Source organism: Scylla paramamosain, chromosome 22 (genome assembly GCF_035594125.1).
Source record: "Scylla paramamosain isolate STU-SP2022 chromosome 22, ASM3559412v1, whole genome shotgun sequence".
Taxonomy (NCBI): Eukaryota; Metazoa; Arthropoda; class Malacostraca; order Decapoda; family Portunidae; genus Scylla; species Scylla paramamosain.
The window spans coordinates 4,995,896-5,015,813 of record NC_087172.1 but is presented as its reverse complement, the minus strand read 5'-3'; the positions used below and the strand labels follow the sequence as shown (position 1 = coordinate 5,015,813).

Here is a 19,918-nt window from a genome sequence, read left to right as displayed (position 1 = left end):
TATTGTTGTACAAGAAGGCACACACAGTAGTTATGGATGTCCCCATGTTTAAGATTTCATTATTCAGAGTATTTTGTAAGCTATCGTTGCCTGCCGTAATCAATAACTGCATCTTTAGTTAATTTTTTAAATTTAACTGAAGCCAGTGAAGCTCTGCTTCACTGACCTCTTGTAAAAAGTTTGCATAAGTTAATTTGTTAGACAAGGAATGAATTTCAAGCAACAATAGGTTCATCATATAAGTGTCTGCAGTGTATGAAGCATATGATATAGGATGTAATAAAGATCTAGTGTTAATTCTTTGTCATTGTATCATCCACAGCAGCCACCATGACCATCTTCAGCCTGTACATCCTTAGTAAGTCAGGTGGCCTCATCTACCAACATGACCACAACTTGCCTACCATTGAGAATGAGAAGACCTTCAGCTTCCCCCTGGAGCTCAAACTTGACGTGCAGAACAGGAATGTCATGGTCTCTTTCGGCCAGCGGGATGGCATCAAAGGTAACAATGCAGCAGCTAAAGACAGACCTTATCACGGGTTGACCTTTTTTTTTAAAGTAAAGATTGCTAACCACTATATACCAGTCTGTGTTGTCAGCACCATTATTTGAATGCCAGTGTCGTTATGTTGTCCCTTCTTCAGTTTGTGTCAAAAATACTACCTGTGTTACATGTGAACAGCTTTTGTAGTAAGCCAAGTGACTACCTATTTGCAAGCCAGTGTCATTGTATTGTCCCTTTTTCTCTCTGCAGTTGGTCACATGTTGGTGGCCATCAATGGAATGAAGGTGACAGGCCAGCAGCTGGATGATGGCCGGGATGCCCTACAGGTACTGCAGGATGAGGCCAACTACCCTATCAACCTCAAGTTTGCCCGGCCCAGACTCACCACCAATGAGAAGATTTTCCAGGTGTGGAGCTAACCTGTTCACAACCAAACCCTGGAGAACATTCAGGTTCATATCATATCATGTTGTATATTTGTTATTTAATTGCCTGCTTTCATTCATAGCAAATTTTGTAACTTTGGGTTATTGATATGACTGATACCCCATTTACTTTTCTTTGTCAATCATTACTCTTCATTTTCATGTCATCAGATCAGTACAGTTTTACACTACAGTATGCTATCAGTAGTTTGGTGGCCCCTTCCTGTCCTTTCAAACTAATCATCATTCCTCATTACTACCTTACATAAAAAAAAATTACCTTACAACACTTTGTACCCCATGGCAGGCATCCATGTTCTACCCGCTGTATGCCTTGGCCTGTCAGTTGAGTCCAGAGCCAAGGAGTTCTGGCATTGAGGTGCTTGAGGCTGACAACTTCAGGATGAATTGCTTCCAGACCCTCACAGGTGATCACTTGTTTAATTTCCTCATTGTGCATATCATATTTCTATGTTGTGGTGCTGTCAGTATGTCACTACGTGTCTTTGTATGTATATATTCTTTTCAGATTTTTTTTGCATCTATCTCTGTGGCCATAGTCTCTTATTGTACACTCCTTTCTCTTCTCTATATATGTATACTTGTTAATATCTCTCTCTCTCTCTCTCTCTCTCTCTCTCTCTCTCTCTCTCTCTCTCTCTCTCTCTCTCTCTCTCTCTCTCTCTTATTGTGTGGTCTTATTTTCTTCCTACCTCTTCTTAACTTATTGCCATTTATTAGCAATATCTTACTACCTATGGGATGGGAGAAAGGTTAGGAATATTGAAAAGCAGCCTTCTGTATGCATATTACTTAAAGCACATTAAACACTGAGTGTCTAGGAAGCCACAGTGAATATTGGTCTGCTGCATCAAGAAAGGATAGAATCTGTTGTGTACATTCATGAATCCATTTTTTTTTTTGTTACTCTGCCTAGAAAGATGAATTTTCAGATCTGTTAGATATATGTTATTTACTGACCCAGACAAAGCACCACACATCATTCTCACTCTTAATTAACCCTATTGTTATAAGTAGTGTCTATATTCTAAATGCTTTAATTTTTCAGGAGTAAAGTTTATGGTGATCTCGGACCCCAAACAAAGTGGTGTTGACGCACTGCTTCACCGAGTGTATGAGCTGTATGCCGACTTTGCCTTGAAGAATCCTTTCTACTCCCTTGAGATGCCCATCAGATGTGAGCTGTTTGATGAGCACCTCAAGACTGCCCTGGAGCAAGCTGAGCGCCCAGGCTTCAGCAATGTCTGATCTGGTACTGTTACTACCTATAGTACTACTGTCTTGCATTGATTCCTCCACTCCATCTGTTGTCTGTAATTACTGCTTCAGTCTCAGAGAATTGGTATGACTTGTGATCCATTTAGTTGTCGATAAGATCTTCAATTTCATTGTTATTGTATTCCATTGTTTGATCGAAGGCTCTTTGTCAATCAATGTACATTTATATATAAATTTTCAGGGAATTCAAGAGGAAAATATGGCATAAATAAGTATAAAAATCAAGTCATTGAGGAGTGTTATTATGTGCTAGACCAGCACTAAGGTAAAGCATACAGCATTGTGACAGTGATGGCCTGGGGTTGCGATGGTGAGACTTTTCTGGTCAAATCAAGAGCCATATGTGCAGATTGACCTTGCAGGTTTTCAGCAGCAAGTCCAATGCCTTACTGGAGAGCCACCTGCTCCCCATAAAAGGGTGCGAGATTGGTTTGCTGTACTGATAGAGAAAACTCTGGAAGTCCCTGTGCAGACAAGAGTAGTACTTTAGGGTTGTTATGCAGGACACACTGCTTTGTTTTCATCCTATTGTATCATGTCAGGTCTAAAATAATTTGCATATTATTCATTCCATACTCTGTTTCCATTGGTTGCTTTACTGTATTACACCAAGTCTGCTTTGACAATTTTGCCTCCTAAAAACATGCATGTGGTAACATGGTCACTGGGTGATGCTTGCACTCTCTGGTTGGCTGATGGGTGGGTAACATATTGTGGTCTGTTTCAGAATATGCAACAAACCGTGTTTTTTGCCATAATCTTAATTTACTTAAAATGTATTTGATTATACATGTGTAAGTGTCTTGCAAATAACCAAGGATATTTGTAGAGGACCAAAGCAGTTTGTTGCACATTTGAAGTGGGTACTCTGCCAGTCAGTGTGTGAGAACATTGCAGCAGTGATACCATGTTTTCATGTCTTAAGTGGTGAAAGTACAATGGCAGACTTTGCATGGTGGAGTGTAGTTATTTTTAGATGATACATTTATTCTGTGAACCAATTCCAGATTCAACCATATTATTCAAGTAGTGTTCAGCTCAAATCTTGGTTTAATGATTCATATTACTAACCCTAAGCATCTCTGAGGCTGAAAGGATAAAAAAAATACCACAACAAAGCTGTATATATGTATAGTATATTTATTGTTGATTAATGAAGCTTCATGTTCTTACAGGATGTCAGAATTAGACTAAGGTTAATGAAAGAAAACAACCAGAATGACAAGTTATGGCACTCAACACCAGAATAAAGGAATAAGAGGAAAGAATCATTATGTGGAGGCAGGAATTCCCACACATTTTAACAGGTCTAAAGCCACCGCATCCCTCGGCAAGCTTGCCAAGCCATCCACAGGTACTGAAGCAAATGAAAGTTGTTCATTTGCTTCCTATACTCTTATTAAATATTAGGAAATGGTAGCCATGAACATTATCTTCCTTAATAATGAGAAATAAGAGGAGGCATCTATTATTTTGAATCCACTGGTGGAGCATTAAGCTTTACCCTTCACTCAGTGCTGAAGTGGGAGAAGGGATGTACTGCACATGGCAAGAAAAAACTTGATCATTTCTGTGGTTGTAATTATGTCAGTAGGATTACTTTTCACAAGTACTTTGCAAACAATATGATTTGTTAAAATTACATTTAAAGTTAATCAAGGGAAGTATACAATAGATTATAAAAGTAGGAAACCATATGGCATTTCACTCATCAGTAATTGATGGTCTGGCAAAAAGTATCACGCCTTGGTGTATACTTTATAGGTTCAAACTACATTATGTTCTTGAAGTGGCTTTTGGTCTCCACACTTGTCCATTGTTGGAAATGTTTCTGAAACCCCTTTTACATAATGGCTACCAGGTGTTGTGCTCTGCAGACATTTCTCAGATCTCAAATTGGGACCCTTTCAATGACATCTTCAGCTTATGGAACAACCAGGAAGCCATGTTTGAAGAGTAGGAACCCTGGCAAGTTCAGTGCTTGGCCAAGAAAACCTAGATCAGGTACAAAGAATGGGCCAGAGCATTGTCATGAGGCAGCTGCCAATTGCCTCCTTTACATCTGATCCAGGCTTAGTTCATCAGATTCCTTACTTTCTAGATATGACTCCCTGTGATATCTAGCTGTTCCATAAGCAATGGTACTAAAAATATTCTAATTCAGAGCTAAGGAGCTATCAAACAGAATGTAACTATGCTCCTGATACAGAATTTTACAGAAATGCTCCCAGCAATGGAGCCACTAAGGGCACGCTAAAGAAAATCATAGGTATAACCTACAAAATACAAGTTACTGTTAGTTCATTAATGTAAGGTCAGATACTTTGTGACAGACCTTGTACTTCAGGGCAAAATGTAGGACTACTGTAGTCCATTTCCTTGTAGCACACAGCTGGACCCTGAGCTGCTTTTTTAACCTTGTTGCTCATTGATCTGTAGCTCAGTTAGTCAGTGCTCTGCTTAGCATAAACACTCATTTAATGTTAAAAGATACAGGGAAAAAATAATCATGTACGTTAAAAATGAACTTGAAAGCTGCTTTTTTAAATTACCATACCAAAATTTAAAAAAATAGAGGTACTGTGTGTGTGATAAAGTTCTCAATCTAATGCTGCTGTTAGTAGCATTAGATTTCAGATAAGGCAGAAAAGAAGGATGGTAAGCAACTTTTTATCCCTAGCTGTAGATGCAAGACAAAAGGCAGAAAAGAAGGATGGTAAGCAACTTTTTATCCCTAGCTGTAGATGCAAGACAAAAGTGGCTTGGCATCATGAGGACAAACATGTGCACACAGCTGTTATCTTGAGTCAGCAACTGAAGATAAAGCTACTTGCCACTTTTTTTTTCTGCCTTACCTAAAATCCAATAATAATATAATGTTTATGCAAACTTTGCTCCACATACCACTTGTGTTTATTTACAACATTATGATAATTACATCCATGAAAAAAAGGCAATTGAACAAAGTGGTATAAATATTTTAACTCTATCCTTGACTTGCATTATATGAATTATTTTTGGTAAAAAATCGTCTTGTTCAAAGTGAGGGAGATGAGGGAAGAGAAGTAGAACTTGCACTGTGGAGAAGCTGGTGTTTACTGTAAGTGGGAGACAGGCTGACAAAGCCACACAATCAGCAACAAGGTTACTACAAAAGTGATTTAGGCTCCAGTTGCAAGCTATGATTGAATGAACTATAAAATCCTCATGGATGGGTAGAGAATTTCTCGAGGATAAGAATCACAGATGCTTTGATCTAAATTATCTCTAATAGGATACTTGGTCAATGAGGGTTATTTACCAACATGCCCCTTGTAATGTGTGGGGTGTGTTGGCATCGTCATCTTTTGTATAAATGAAATGAGAAAATTTACTTGAAAAGTAAGAAACAAGATGTTTTCAATCCTATTTCGACACTAACAGTTTTATTATGTAGGAAGTTGCATATAATGTTTTGGCAATCCACACCAATAGACCATCATTTCAAAACATATCTACACATGTACAAGTAATAATTACATTTGAAGGAATACTATACTCACATATAGGTCCCACAACACTAAATTTTTCCACTTGGCAGCACTGAAGTGTGAGCCTAAAACTGAGCTGTTTTATGATTATACTAAACATTCTGGTATGTACAAATATACAAAATGTAAAAACAGCTACAAGCCAGTAACAGGGAACATCTTAATCCACTAACAGGACTACAGCACATAGGAGGTACTGACACACTTTGGGAGCAGGACTCTTCCATTTGCAGCACATAGTTCAGCATGCAATTTTCAGTAGCAGGAGTGCATGACTATACTTATCTCCTGATATTCCCATATTCTGTTACCACACATTTCCTAACCCCACACCTACAATTCAAGTATGGGAGATTAAGCCATTCCTATTCCACTCCAAAAACCTTAGAACTCTACTGCTAACTCCTTTCTACAGTACTTCACTTCCAATATAATATACATTTTACACACAGCTATGAATATCAAGATTCATCTATACTTAAGGCAGTTTGTTTACATATAACTCATGAAAGGCACCTGTACATGCAGACCTGCAGACTGCCTGATGCCTCAGCAGTATTAACTCAAATGTAATCTGACAGTTGCCTTACTTCTGTGTGCTACAGAGTATCTTAAGACACAAGCAACATAACCAATATCTCCTTAAATAAACATAACCAATATCTCCTTAAATAACATTCACAAACAGTAGTCTGTTTAAAGCATAGTGATAGTAAAATGCATAATTTACAAAAAAAAAAAAAAAAAAAAAAAACTACAAATCCTAGCTGGATCCTGGGAGGAAAATAGCATGACAATAAGTAACTCTATATATGTATATATATACTGATCATGGTCTTAAATGATTCAGCATGTGCAAGCCTAAAGTCTGCTTATAAACAGATTACTGAACTTGAAAGTATTTTCTGGTACTCCAGGAATAGAGAAGCTTATGCTAACATTATTGTGTTTGTGCACAAAATAGTAGGGGTTTTGTTCTTTGATATGTTCAATATACAGGTATATCTCGGTAATATAGGCTAACTCATGTACTGCCTTTCCCCCTGCAAACCAGACCCTTTATGTCAAAAATTTGCTTGGAGTAAAAAAAAATCTACAGTTATAGAGATTATTAAGCCATGTGTATTCCAAAAACTGACAATTGTTTGTGGTGCCAAGAGTGCTTGTTGGCATGTTAGGGGCTGGCCTGCTTAAGTGTGTATGCAGGATAGGGGCTAGCCTGCTTTAGGTGAGTATGCAGGAGTGGCAAAATGCCATATAGGACTGGGTCTTGGCCAAGAGTGCTTCAGTGATGAGACAAAAAATTAATATACTGAAAGAAAATAAGTGTCTGTGAAAGAAGCAAGCAAGGAGACTGAAATTAAATGTGGTCTGAATATCAGACAGCCAGCCATGTACACACCTGGTATGCTGGGTAACAATCCTCTGATTGGTATAGTGCACATTTTCTTTGATAAACTTAACTGTTAAAATTTACTCCAGTAGAGCTCTTTTTTAAGATGTCATCTCTTGCTTTCAGTGATGATAACAGTACTTGCATGCTAATGGGTTATGTGACAACCTCACTTTCTATGCCACTGCACTGCCAGTCACTTGGGTGGCAGTAATAATTTGTTTATAGAAAATTTTGATCTTTTAAAGTCAATATACCTACATGTACAATTCATTATCAAAAAGTCAAATATATTGCTGATTCATGACATTTCAAGTAACCTCTACCACCAATGATTGCAGTCACTATGTGACTGAAGCATCCTTTGAAACATGACCATCACTGCCAAAATTCACACCTGTAGTCTATAAGCCTGCATTGGTTTGGTATGTATGATCTCTCCAGGTTGGAACATTTCTCTCTTTGGATATACATTTTTGCCTGCATGAAACAATTCCTATATTGTTATGCACACTTAATCTGATGCCTGGCACTTCTTTTGAATTCTAGTATTACACTATATTCAGAATTCTGGCAGACACCCACATTTGTGAAAGCATATATTTTCATCACTGTTGTACTAATCACTGCATCAGTAACTTTTAGGTAAGAGTTGAGGGTCTCCAATCAATGTTTCAATGGATCTTACTCAGTACCAGGTTATGGAACATGTCATAATGACTGGCCAGTGATAAGGAACAATGCTGAAATATTTCAAGTCATTAGCATCCAGCTGCGGAAGAGTATGTTTATGCCCCATCACTTTTCCATTAATTATTATTACCCACATATGCACCTTTGTTTTCAACTAATTCTGCACCATGAAGTTTCAGTGGAATGCCTAATCCAGTAATAATCCCAAATTCAAGGGAAACTTTCACACACTTAAAAGTACTCAGGAGCTTGCCAATATCAACCTCACAAAAGCTCTCTAAGGCATCAGTATCACCACACTTATAGGGCCTACTGTAGAGCTACAATAAGGCAGTTTTCATTTCACTATCTTATCTATTTTGATGCAAACATTTACCTCAAGACAACACCACACTGGCTGCTGAAGTGTCAGCAGGTAAAGCATCAAAGGCCTGTCTTCATCACATTATCACAGCAGTTCTTTAAACCCACACAACCAACTGTTTTTCCACACATCTGTTCCTCCTGAAGACTCCCCAGTGCTTAGCAAGTTAGTTCTTACAAATATGAGACAGACTTATTCAGCAATAGCTGTCTGTGGCTACCTGCAAAGCAGGATCAGTAAGGGAACCACACTCCGGGCGTGCACACCAGCCTGGGTGTTCCCGCCGGCCCCCACTCCTCCTACGTGGCACCCGGCGAGGCGAGCCTGATGGGGCAGAAGAGTCATCGCTGGTGTCTCCAGGTATCTGGGTGGGGCGTGCAGGAATGGCTGCTGGTCCCCAGGGAATGCCAAGGTGCTCAGGAGAAGGGGCATCTCTGCTGGGAGAAGACTGACCCTGGAGAGTGACACAAGCAGGGCCAGCACGCAGACCCTCCCTAATACGGAGTGGCATGCTGCGGGCAGTGAGGCTGTGCACCTGTAGGATGAGGAAGGTTGTTAGACTCTCTCAAATGATGCACAACAATGTATTCACCGGGATATCCTCACTGATTTTTGAAGCACTGGACCTTAAATAATTTACTTGAACAATAGTTTGATGGGCTAAGGATGCCACACAAGGGCATGCTTAGTAATGGGGATCATTATATTTTTAGGGGCAATGACTGGGGGCAAAAAATGCAATCAAAGCTGTCCTGCTTGACATACACACACACACACATACACAGACAAACATTAAGCAAAAGGATTTTCTAAGTAATAATTGTAGCTCTACAGCAAACTACTAAGCAAAGTGAGACAATAACTAGATCTATTATCATCATTTACATTACCCAAGTGCTAAAATACATTTTAAAAACTGCTAAATATCTTGGTCATTATTTGCAAAAAGGATCTTGTAATGAAAAAATCAGTACCACTGAAAAGTGAATCACAAAAACACAAAACTTACAATATTTACAGTTCCAGTGTAAACTTCTTTCTACACCACTGTCCATTATTTAAAAATAGAAGCTGCATGTAAAAAAGAAAAAAAATCATTGACACAAACAAGGCAGCAGAATGACAGCCAAGCAGCCTTGATGGGCTGGTGGGTGTGGAGTATACTTGTATTATCTCTGGAAATAGTTTTGGACTACATGTCTTTTGCCCTAATCGGTGAATTGGTTCATTAAATGATCTGTAACTGCAAGTATGCGGTCTGCATAAATCTATTATCTGTAGATTTAGTCTATGATCAATGCATTTTGCATATGTTTGTCTTGACCAGTCACTGCAGTCATTTTGAAGGCATGGTTGATGAGAAGAATAAGAGAATAAAAGGTCATGCTAATTTTGTGTCAGAAGTCAAACAGAATTCTTTAAAAATAAATAAATAAATTCCCATGGAAATGGTGCAATAAAAGTTATCCCTTATATCTGTGAGCAAACAAGAAAAGCTTTGCTATAAAGAAGAGTGAACACTTCTAGAAATGTGAAAACACATTATGAAATTCATTTATACTTACAAGTGCATGAGCTGCACAAGAAGCAAATGAAAAAAATAAAATCTTCAAAACATAAATATACTGATGTATTACTCTAACAACAGATAAGAAACACATTGGTACAAAAATTTTCATTTGACAAGTCAGTCCAGTGTTTGTTCCCAAAAGGCAAATAAAGTTGGATGCAACTTAGCAGTAGTCCACACAGGTGAGAGACAAGAAGACGAGTAACAGTCCAAAACAGTCAAGGCAGCACCCAATGTATAGGTCATAGTCACACCACACAAGACAAGGAAACAAAACATTTCCTGGACACCTTTGCAGTCACACCCAAACAAGAGTAGCTTCCATGGATGGCTTAGGATTTACTAAAAGAATCATCAGTGGAAGAATCAGCTTCAGGAATCCACGAGAGCTTGAAACACCAGCCAGTTTCAATGACAGTTTCTCTCAAAACTTTTTTTTTTTTTTAAGAGAAATAAATGGATAAAAAATTAATTAAACAATGGATGAATTTCCTGAGAGAATCTGTCAGAAAGATAGGCTCTGTGTGACCTTCAGGTGCAGTACCTCATCCTGGGCACCATGCACGAGGATCTGTAGCACTATACCCTGGGCTGGTCCCCCTCAGGCCCTGCTGGGTCCTGACTACTGGCTGAAGGAGCAGTGTCACTGGGAAAGTCCACGCCTTCATCCTGGGAATCCTGGTTGGTCAGCTTGGGTGGAATCTCCTCACTGGGAGACAAAGAGGAGGAAGACTTTTTCCTGGACTGAGATCTTAGAGGAGAAAATGGGGAATTGAGAGGAACAGATGCATCCTTCATTTTTTCTTTTCTTGCTATAATCTTTGCACTAATGCCACTTTTACCCGTACGAGACTCCATCATGATCAACTCCTTGAGGATCCTGGGATCTTCTTGTTCAATATCCTCAGCTGTGTAATCTATATGATTCACTTTCTTTGTGACATTTACCACTTTGACATGGGAGCTGTCACTTGCTTCCTTTCCTTTCCTTTCCTTTTTGATGAAAGTATCATTCACCTCAACTGTTGTTATCACTGAATCAGGCATGTCACTGGTATCTTTATTCCTTTCTCCTTTCTTAGCATCCTTAAGTACCATAGAACCATGTTGCCCAACAGAAGAGAGAGGCTGTGGTTCTGCTGGTGCAATGACATGTTTGTCATTCACAGTAATCTCCCCTTTGAATGGTGGTGAGGCTCTGCCACTGACAGTAATTTTAGTAGAATAATCTGGATTAGATTCACTTTTGCCACCTCCAATATAGATGGTGCTCGCATGGAACACATCGCCATCACTGCTATCATCAGATAATTTTTTCCCTGACACACTAATACCTGTCTGAGAGTTCTTTGTCTCTTCATTTACATTCTTGAAGTAGGAGTGACTCAAACTCTTCTTCATGGGCATTGGTTCAGGTTTAGGCTTTGGTCTGGTGAGGCTAGAAGTTTTAGTTAGGGAGGTGTGAGGAATCTTTGAGGGAGCTTGTGTAGAATTGTGTTCAACTGCAATAACTGTCTTGTAAGGCTCTGTACTCTCAGCATTAGGTTCTTTCTTTGGTGAAACAATGGGTGCAGAATGTTTCTTCCTGTCAAGAGATTTTATATTAGAATAGTCTTTCAGTAAATCTTCTACACTCTTGTGTCGACGCATTGTGTTACCTCTACTTGAAGCCTGCCCACCATCACTAGAGGAAGATTCCTCTGAGAAATGCTGAACCTCCTTCTTGAGATGCTCCTGGAATGCAGAAACATGAGCCTCATTTAAGATTATTTCAGAAGGATCCTCTCCAGAGCAATAGACAATTGTAGCAGCAACATGTTCGTCATCCTCACGAGATTCTAAAGGAGACTTGTTTCCTTCAGAGGAATGACCAGTCACTTTTGGCACACTTTTTTCCATGTCTGCAATCTTTTCTTCAACACTGTTTGTCTCCTGGCTGGGCATTGTCACTATTGCAACACTGGCTTTCATCTCCTGGCTGGGTGTTGTCACTACTGTAACACTGGCTTTTGTCTCCTGGTTGGGTGTTGTTGCTACTGCAACACTGGCTTTTGTCTCCTGGCTAGGTGTTGTCACTACTGCAACACTGGGTTTTGTCTCCTGGCTGGGCGTTGTCACTACTGCAACACTGGCTTTTGCCTCCTGGCTGGGTGTTGTCACTAATGCAACACTGGCCTGGACAGAGTCTTTAGGTGCTGAGGTTGTGCTGGTGTTTTTGTGCATGATTTCTTTCTTCGTGGAGCCATTCACTGTTGTTGGCTCATACATTCTCTTTGGGGATTGTGATTTCTTACTACTTGCAATAGTGTTTAAATCCAGTGGATTCTTTGAATCATTACCAATACTTGTAAGGGTCTTCTCACTCTTGGCTTTCCTGAGAGTTGTAGGCAGTGATGCAGGCTCCTTTCTCTGATCTAGGAACCTCTGCTGAATGTAGTCATCATCTGCTCCCTGAATGCTGAAATTTTCCTCAGCCTTCTCATCAATTTGATGAATATCATGAAGGGACTTCTGCCTTGTATATGCTCTCAAGAAGTTAGACATGCTTCTTTTTCCTTTTGGTGCAAATGCATAACCTCTTACACTTGGTGAGTTGTGCTGCTGCCTGGAGAAAGAAGGTGGAGGACTCTGGTTTTCTGGTTGATGCAGGTCTACCAGGCTTTGGGATTTTGCATACTTTCTGAAAGGAACTGAATTCTGATGACCACTAAAACTGAATCGTGGATTTTGATCCACCTTGATGATCGTGGACTGTCGCAGGGTAGCAGGTGCATCCTCTTCACTACTAGAGGGCGTCTGCTGCCGCCCCACACTGGAGGGCCCCTGTACTTGCTCCACACTTGCCTCACTTGTGCTTGACAGCCGTCTTAAGTTCATCTCTTTCTGGTCAGCACGGGAAGATTCACTGGAGGTGGAGTCCCGTTTTCTGCTGTACACATGGACAGGAGAACTCCTGTTTGTCCTACGGAGGGTCACCCCAAAGAAAGTCCCAGGGGCCTGTGTATCTGTGTCCTTGGGGTCAAAGTGGGATGAGTCTGTGTCAATGAGGCTAGAGGTACTAAAGCTGTATTTGTTACTGAGAGAGACTGGAGTTGGGGGCAGGCTCATGCTGGTCACTGTCTCTGCATCATCAGACTCCCAGTTATCACTACTGTATGTGTCAGGGTCTGGGGGAGGTGATGGTTTGGCCAGAGACCTTACCTCCTTCATGACGTAGGGCTTCTCATTGCGCTTGTTGAGGTTGTTGGTGTACGTGGCTCGATCAGTCTGGGGAACTCGCCCACTGCTGTGGATGTTCTTGCCGGAGTGGGAGAGTGAATTCTGTTTGTGGAACAGAAATATTAAGCAGGAAAGAGTTAATTAATTGGATGTGTAACTTTATGAGCAGAAGCTGCATTGGTAAATTAAGCATGAATTCCATTTACATGTCCTATTCTACTTCAGCTAAACAAACTAAATAGAAACAAACTATTTATCTGTCTGAATCAAAGACAGCAATAACACACCAATACAGCAAAAACTCACATTTTTGCCATGCTTGTCCAAGTTGTTCACCTTCTGGGGACCTGTGTCAAACCTGGAGGCCAGCTTCTTGACAGAGGGCAGAGCAGGTGACTCTGGGGTATGGTGGGAACCATCGCTGTCCATGGCCTCTCGATCACTATATCCACCAATACTCTCTAAGGACCTTCCCAAGTGGCTCAAGGTAGAGTGGTTAGGTGGTTGCCCATCTATGCTGCTACTGCCTACTGAATTGATGCTGGTAGTGCTCTGTTGGGGCTGGTGAGCAAGAGACTGGATGTTGGAGACTTTGGTGGTGGGACGAAGGCTGTCCATGCTGGTGTGGCGGAGGAGGGGCTGCTGAGGGGTGGCCTCTCTCAGGGGCACTGAGATGGTGTCTTCACTCACTGTCCTCCACAGGTCATGTCGAGGTGGCAAGAGGTACACCTCTGTCCCAGATGCTCAGGTTAGTGGCACACAGTACATGACAAGAGGTTCTGCCTACATTAAGAGTGTGTGCTGTCTCATGACTTAAAACTGATTTATCTGTGTGTCACTCCTCTGTTACCTACCTAAACTTCCTTCCTCAAGCCTTGACAGAGCTGTGTATAAATTCTATCAAATGATTGATATAAAAAATTTCCCTTAACATTTACTTTGGTTATGTATCTATCTATATGCCACAACACACACAGATGTACATGTGCACACATATACAAGCACACTCACAGAAACATTCTCTAAGATATGACCAAACTGGATCTTATCTTCTGGATTTCTATAGGTTCTACTTCATTCACAAGAATAACATAAATAGTTTTGTAATGAACACAGCAACAAGCAGATGCAGCATTTTGGTCCCTTCAACTACCTTAGCAATTAACAAATAGCAAAAACTTCCTTCTACATGGTCCCCCCCTTCCTCCCTCTCCACAGCCCCCCTACAGACCCACCAGAGCGGGGATGGTGGAGGTGTTCAGTGGAACTGTCTGACAGAGTAGAGATGCCCCGCCCTGGAGCATGTCGAGCATACGTCTCCCAACGCCGCTGTTTCTCGTCAATGGTCCGCTGCAGCCGGGCCACCTCCTGCTCCACACGTGCTGCCTGTGATCAGTGCAGGGGACAGTATCAGAGCCTAGTTCTGATTGCCTTCACCTGCAACCAGTATTTTCTCCACCTCTGGGCACTATAAGATCCATGAGACTGAACTGTATCAGATAAGGGCTCCTCATATGTATGCCACATATCACATAATTTTACAAGATCATTTCAATAATATATATATATTAAAAATTTTAAGTGTGATTAATCTCATATCACAAAGATCACAATCAACACATGAATTATAATGTGAGGATGTGTGGCCAAGGATCTGCAACACAGATACTAATGGCACAGAGCTGACAAGCAGTGTCAAAAGTATCAAGAAAGAAACATGATGATCCAAATTGTGTGATGGACCAGATGTGGCATATGCCAAACAATAGAAATGCTCTTTAAATGAACAAGTTGTCCATTATTGTGTGTATTACTTTATATGACTAAACACAGAATTATACACATTAAATTAGCAATTTGCAATACTCCAAAGATAACTAACACTACTTCAGACTGTCCTACCTGAATATCTTTGAGTTCGTCCTTCCAATCCACAGCCTTGCAGGAGCCCACCACCTCAAGACTTCCTGCCTCCACCTCACTCTTGCCTTGGCTGTCCCTCAAGTTCTGTATCTTGCTGGTGACACTGTTTTGGTTGCCTCCTAATGCAATCCTGATCTCCTATTGGAAAGACAAACACATCAGCAGACAGAAGTAGAGTACCATTGAGTGTACTTCTAATTTGATAGAACATCATTAGTTCATATGATAATGTATGTATTCCTAGACACAAATCAGCTATTTGTTGCATCCACTATGAAAGTGTCAGCCAGCTGAGATCATGTGGCACTGTGGCATGATGATAGGGATGACAATGCAAAGGGGAATGGCACCGTGACACAATAGGTGGTGTTAAAGGGAGGGCTTATCAGAGAGAGAGAGAGAGAGAGAGAGAGAGAGAGAGAGAGAGAGAGAGAGAGAGAGAGAGAGAGAGAAATACATCTTTTATGGTTATGTGTAATGTTATATCATTTATTTCATCATAATCAACAGAAATGACACATAAATTATGACAGAGAAATGTTGTAAGGCACATAGAATAAAAACAAGGATAAAAGGGAGCACAGGAGTCAGTGGAACAGGAGATATGAGGAGCCTTGAGATTGTAGGGTAAAGGAACACAAGTTGCTTATCAAAGAAGATAAAACACATGACTTCCTCAAGACTGCATTCCATCATTCACCTTAAATCTTTATAACTACCTTGAACAAAGAATTGAAAACATACCATGCACATATCACCAGAAATTAGAGTTCTTGTTTTGTTACTTTTGGTGCAGAACCTTTGAGGGACCATTCTTATATCTTTCATCACCTTTCTATGGTATCCCATCAATAAACCATGTACATGATAACACTAGAAACTGTTATTATTGTATTGTTATGTCTGGCACAAAACTTCCAATGGTTCATTCTTAGACCTTTTGTCACCCTTCATGTGTACAGGTAGTAAGCTTGTGTTATCTTATCATGATTTTATCAAACATGTGTAATCTCGTGTCCACTTCCCCACTGCATAACATAACTGGCAACTTGTCATTACCCATTACTCCCTTGTCATTACCAGTCATAAATTAACTCACCAAGCTATCATAAAATCTTCCAAACCATCAATTCATCCTGACTTTTAAAATCTCATCTGTTTCTGTAAATGTAATGAAGGTAATGACAATGCTTCACTGGACCACCAGGTGACTTTATCTGATATGTTTTCAACAGTCTCTGCAATCTTTTCCAAGAATGAGGTGAAGTGGGAAGCTTTGGAGTGGAGGCGACCACAGATAGTGGCTTCGGAGGAAAGGATGTGAGGAAAGAGGAAGGCATATGATGAGGAAGGGAAGGGGGGTGGAGAGAGAGAGAGAGAGAGAGAGAGAGAGAGAGAGAGAGAGAGAGAGAGAGAGAGAGAGAGAGAGAGAGAGAGAGAGAGAGAGAGAGAGAGAGAGAGAGAGAGAGAGAGAGAGAGAGAGAGAGAGAGAGAGCAGGTGAGGATGGGGGGAAGAAACACAATGTAAAAGGAGTTGATGTTATGTGAAAGAAGGAAGTGTAATAAGTTAAGTGGAAAAGATGAGGGAGAAACAAATTAAATTAAGGAAAATTATCAAGAGTGGAACTGTTATGAGAAAAATCAAGGAAAGGGCATGTCTTCTCAAAACGTCCAGGCTGTCTGCTATGTATTAGGTACAACTAATACATATTATGAAGTGAAGCAAACTGATTAAAGGAGCCTGGAGAAAACCAGTTCAGGGAAAATTGAGGTGAAGAAAGAGTGAAATAGAGGGATGAAATTGTGGTAGAACAGCAAAGGATGGAAGCCACAGAGGAAGATGCAACAGATAGAAACAACTGGAGAAGACTTGTACATGATGCCAACCCCTCATTCTAGGGAAACAGTAAAAGGAGATGTTAGTGAAATGACATATGAATGTTAGATATAGAGAGTGGAGAGAGGTGTGAGGAAGAAGCTATTAGTGGAGAGAGGTGTGAGGAAGAAGCTATGAGTAAAGGTATCTAGTAGAGAGAAGCATGAGGGAGAGAAGCTATAAATAAGGGAATCTAGTGGAGAGAAATGTGAGGGAGAAGCTATGAGTAATTATGTCTAAAGGTGCCTGATTTAATGGCTCCATCAAAGGGGAAGTCTAGGAACACTGGATGAAGAATACAAGTTATCAGCTTCAGCACTCCTCACAGATAAGAAGATAGACCAGTAATCTCTCAGCCCATGAGAATGTAAAAATTATGACCGTCTCAGTATTTGATTTATAGCTGATAAGATGAATGCATTATAGGGCAAATCCTGATATATAAAGAATGTGTACAATCCACAAAAAATATTACTTTGCCAAAACCCTTCAAGTTGACTATGATTTACCATATAATATAATACATAACCAGAAGTAAACACAACACACAGCTGAATACATCATTCACACCTGCAGCAGCACCTTATCCTGAACAGACTTACTGCTCTAATGCACCCATTCATCATTCTTCTGGCATGTTTATCTAGCTGCATACCAGACTGACGCATACTGTGAAGAAGGTATCTATGCCAAGACACCTCCCCCAAACAAATATACACACACACACACACACACACACACACACACACTAACTGATAACCACCTGCACAAGATTGGGGAGTTTTGTATAAAGATTTTTTACTTTTACAGATCAGTGTCACCAAACTAATACCACAGAAAATTAGTGACAACCTCTCAATGCTCTCCACAGTACCAGAACTTGCCACATGGCCCTTAAGATGTTGTCATTGCTATTATCATTTTAAAAGGCATGTTTCATGTTTACCTAGGTCAGTCTTTGTCACCTGACAACTTGAACTGTCATAGCACATCACTCACCAAACTAGAGCCATGTTCATGTTAGCTCACCATCACCTTTATATGGTGACCACCATTTGTACATTTGTGAACTCCAAGAAGTTGAACTGGTGGTTGTATAAGATCCTGAGAGGGATATTAGACTTTTACTTGCATTATTTCTGACATCAGGACCCATTTTTACCCTAACACACAGTGGATTAGGTTTTAACTACTTTTTACTGGAGGATGGGATTTTTAAACAAGCTAAGAAGAGGAAGAAACATGAACCTATGAGGACTGTATGCTTCAACATAAGTGGTGATAATGTAATCACTATTCAGATGTATGTAGCAGTATATTTACTATGTCAATGAATAGATCATTGGTTATCATGAAATGAAATGCCTACTTTTAAGTAGAACAACATTTAGAATAGTAATACATGTGATATGAAACCTAATATGATCCAGTTTTATGTGGAACAGAAAAAGTCTCTTGTATTTAGGTTTGTACAGCACCTGCTTTCCTTTACACGAGTAATGACATCCAAAATGGAGAACAAAAATTAAACAACTTCTTATAAGCAGTGCTGCATCAAGTTTTGTTAGTAATGATACACTAGCAAGCAAGTCTGGGGCACAAAATGCAAAAGACAGCTTTATTTGGTTAGTAATACAATGCAAAGCCATATAGAGTTAGATTTATTATTCCACTGAGCTTACTAGTACAGGCATGCAGACTACTGGGCCATGCATCATGCTGGGGCAACCACATTACAATGGTGATAATAATGCAATACAAAACTCACATCATTACAAGGCTAAAACTACATCCATAAAACAAAGTGAAAGACAGAGGAGAATACAGAGTTACCAAGGAATATCTTTTCTCTAATCACAGGGAAGTGGAAGCAGAGACACAGAATGCCTTAGTAATGAGCAGTACACTAAAATTATGGATTCAAAATTATTATGTTCATGGCAAAAGGATAATGTGCTGATCAAAGGTATGGAATCTTGATTTTGTAGAAATATACCAAAAGAAATTAGAAAATTGCCAATCTCTCTCTCTCTCTCTCTCTCTCTCTCTCTCTCTCTCTCTCTCTCTCTCTCTCTCTCTCTCTCTCTCTCTCTCTCTCTCAATTGCTCAATAACACAGGTATGCCTTTAACACCCACATTAAGAATAGTTAATTTATGATTCTATAATGCAGACCACTGGATGGAATTAGATGGGAAATCTGCATAAGTTACAAAGCTACAGTCTCTGCAGAGCTGCTTTCATTCATCAATAAGACTGTGTGTGTGTGTGTGTATGTGTGTGTGTGTGTATTTACCTAGTTGTATTTACCTAGTTGTGGTTTATGGGAGGGGAGTAATCTCATAGTATCCCGTCTCTATATTTATCTAGTTTGGTCTTAAAAGCACTGACAGTTTCAGCATTTACAACATCTTCACCAAGTTCATTCCATTTGTTCACACTTCTGTGAGGAAAACTATACTTCTTAATGTCTCTTCTACAGTTAACTTTCTTCAACTTCTTATTGTGTCTCCTTGTATTCTATGTGTGTGTGTGTGTGTGTGTGTGTGTGTGTGTGTGTGTGTGTGTGTGTGTGTGTGTGTGTGTGTGTGTGTGTGTGTGTGTGTGTGTGTTTTATTGCTTTTCTATGCATCTTATCTCCTGTACTTAAAGACTCACTTATCAACACCACTTTGGTACACCAGTTTTCCATCCATTATATGCAACATCCCTGCCACACACAATACCAAAACCTCAAACTGACACTTTCAAGCAGTCATTTTTTCACTAGGGGTACAATTTAACATATTACACTATGAAAACCATTACCACTCTCTCTCTCTCTCTCTCTCTCTCTCTCTCTCTCTCTCTCTCTCTCTCTCTCTCTCTCTCTCTCTCTCTCTCTCAATCACCCTCCAGCCCTTTAATCACAATAACAATACCCACTGTGCACCTCAAACAAAGCTCTTTATCAACACAGCTCACCTGGTACAGTGGCACTTTCTAACCTTGGCACTTTCTGGACCACTAGGAAACACTGTCTTCACAACCTGCCACCATGAGGACTGGGTTTCCACTGCCTGTTCCACTCTGTGCTGCACCAAAGATCAGGCCACCCCCTCTGATCTAGTGTTATCTCT

At 40.1% G+C, this 19,918-nt stretch overlaps 2 protein-coding genes across 7 annotated transcripts in view; one reads left to right on the top strand and one right to left on the bottom strand.

The window, feature by feature from the left end:
• The window catches only part of LOC135111468 (trafficking protein particle complex subunit 4-like), a 30,731-nt gene extending 13,438 nt beyond the window's left edge, over window positions 1-17,293 (top strand). For 2 of the 6 annotated variants that reach the window (XM_064024779.1, XM_064024780.1), the window contains exons 2-5: window positions 323-505; window positions 758-915; window positions 1,241-1,361; window positions 2,003-4,771. In XM_064024779.1, coding sequence (XP_063880849.1) covers window positions 331-505; window positions 758-915; window positions 1,241-1,361; window positions 2,003-2,202 — 654 coding nt within the window. In that variant the 5' untranslated portion in view covers window positions 323-330 and the 3' untranslated portion in view covers window positions 2,203-4,771. Of the gene's footprint in view, window positions 1-322; window positions 506-757; window positions 916-1,240; window positions 1,362-2,002; window positions 4,772-14,219 lie in introns of those variants that run through there. The other 4 variants (XM_064024778.1, XM_064024777.1, XM_064024776.1 and 1 more) reach the window with 4 other exon arrangements.
• Window positions 3,351-19,918, bottom strand: part of LOC135111899 (uncharacterized) — a 108,866-nt gene continuing 92,298 nt past the window's right edge. Inside the window, exons 20-24 of the mRNA XM_064025595.1 lie at window positions 14,904-15,062; window positions 14,237-14,387; window positions 13,308-13,732; window positions 10,327-13,103; window positions 3,351-8,747 (exon numbers count right to left, since the gene is read on the bottom strand). Of these exons, the coding sequence (XP_063881665.1) occupies window positions 10,362-13,103; window positions 13,308-13,732; window positions 14,237-14,387; window positions 14,904-15,062 (3,477 nt within the window). The 3' untranslated portion in view covers window positions 3,351-8,747; window positions 10,327-10,361. The remainder of the gene's footprint in view (window positions 8,748-10,326; window positions 13,104-13,307; window positions 13,733-14,236; window positions 14,388-14,903; window positions 15,063-19,918) is intronic.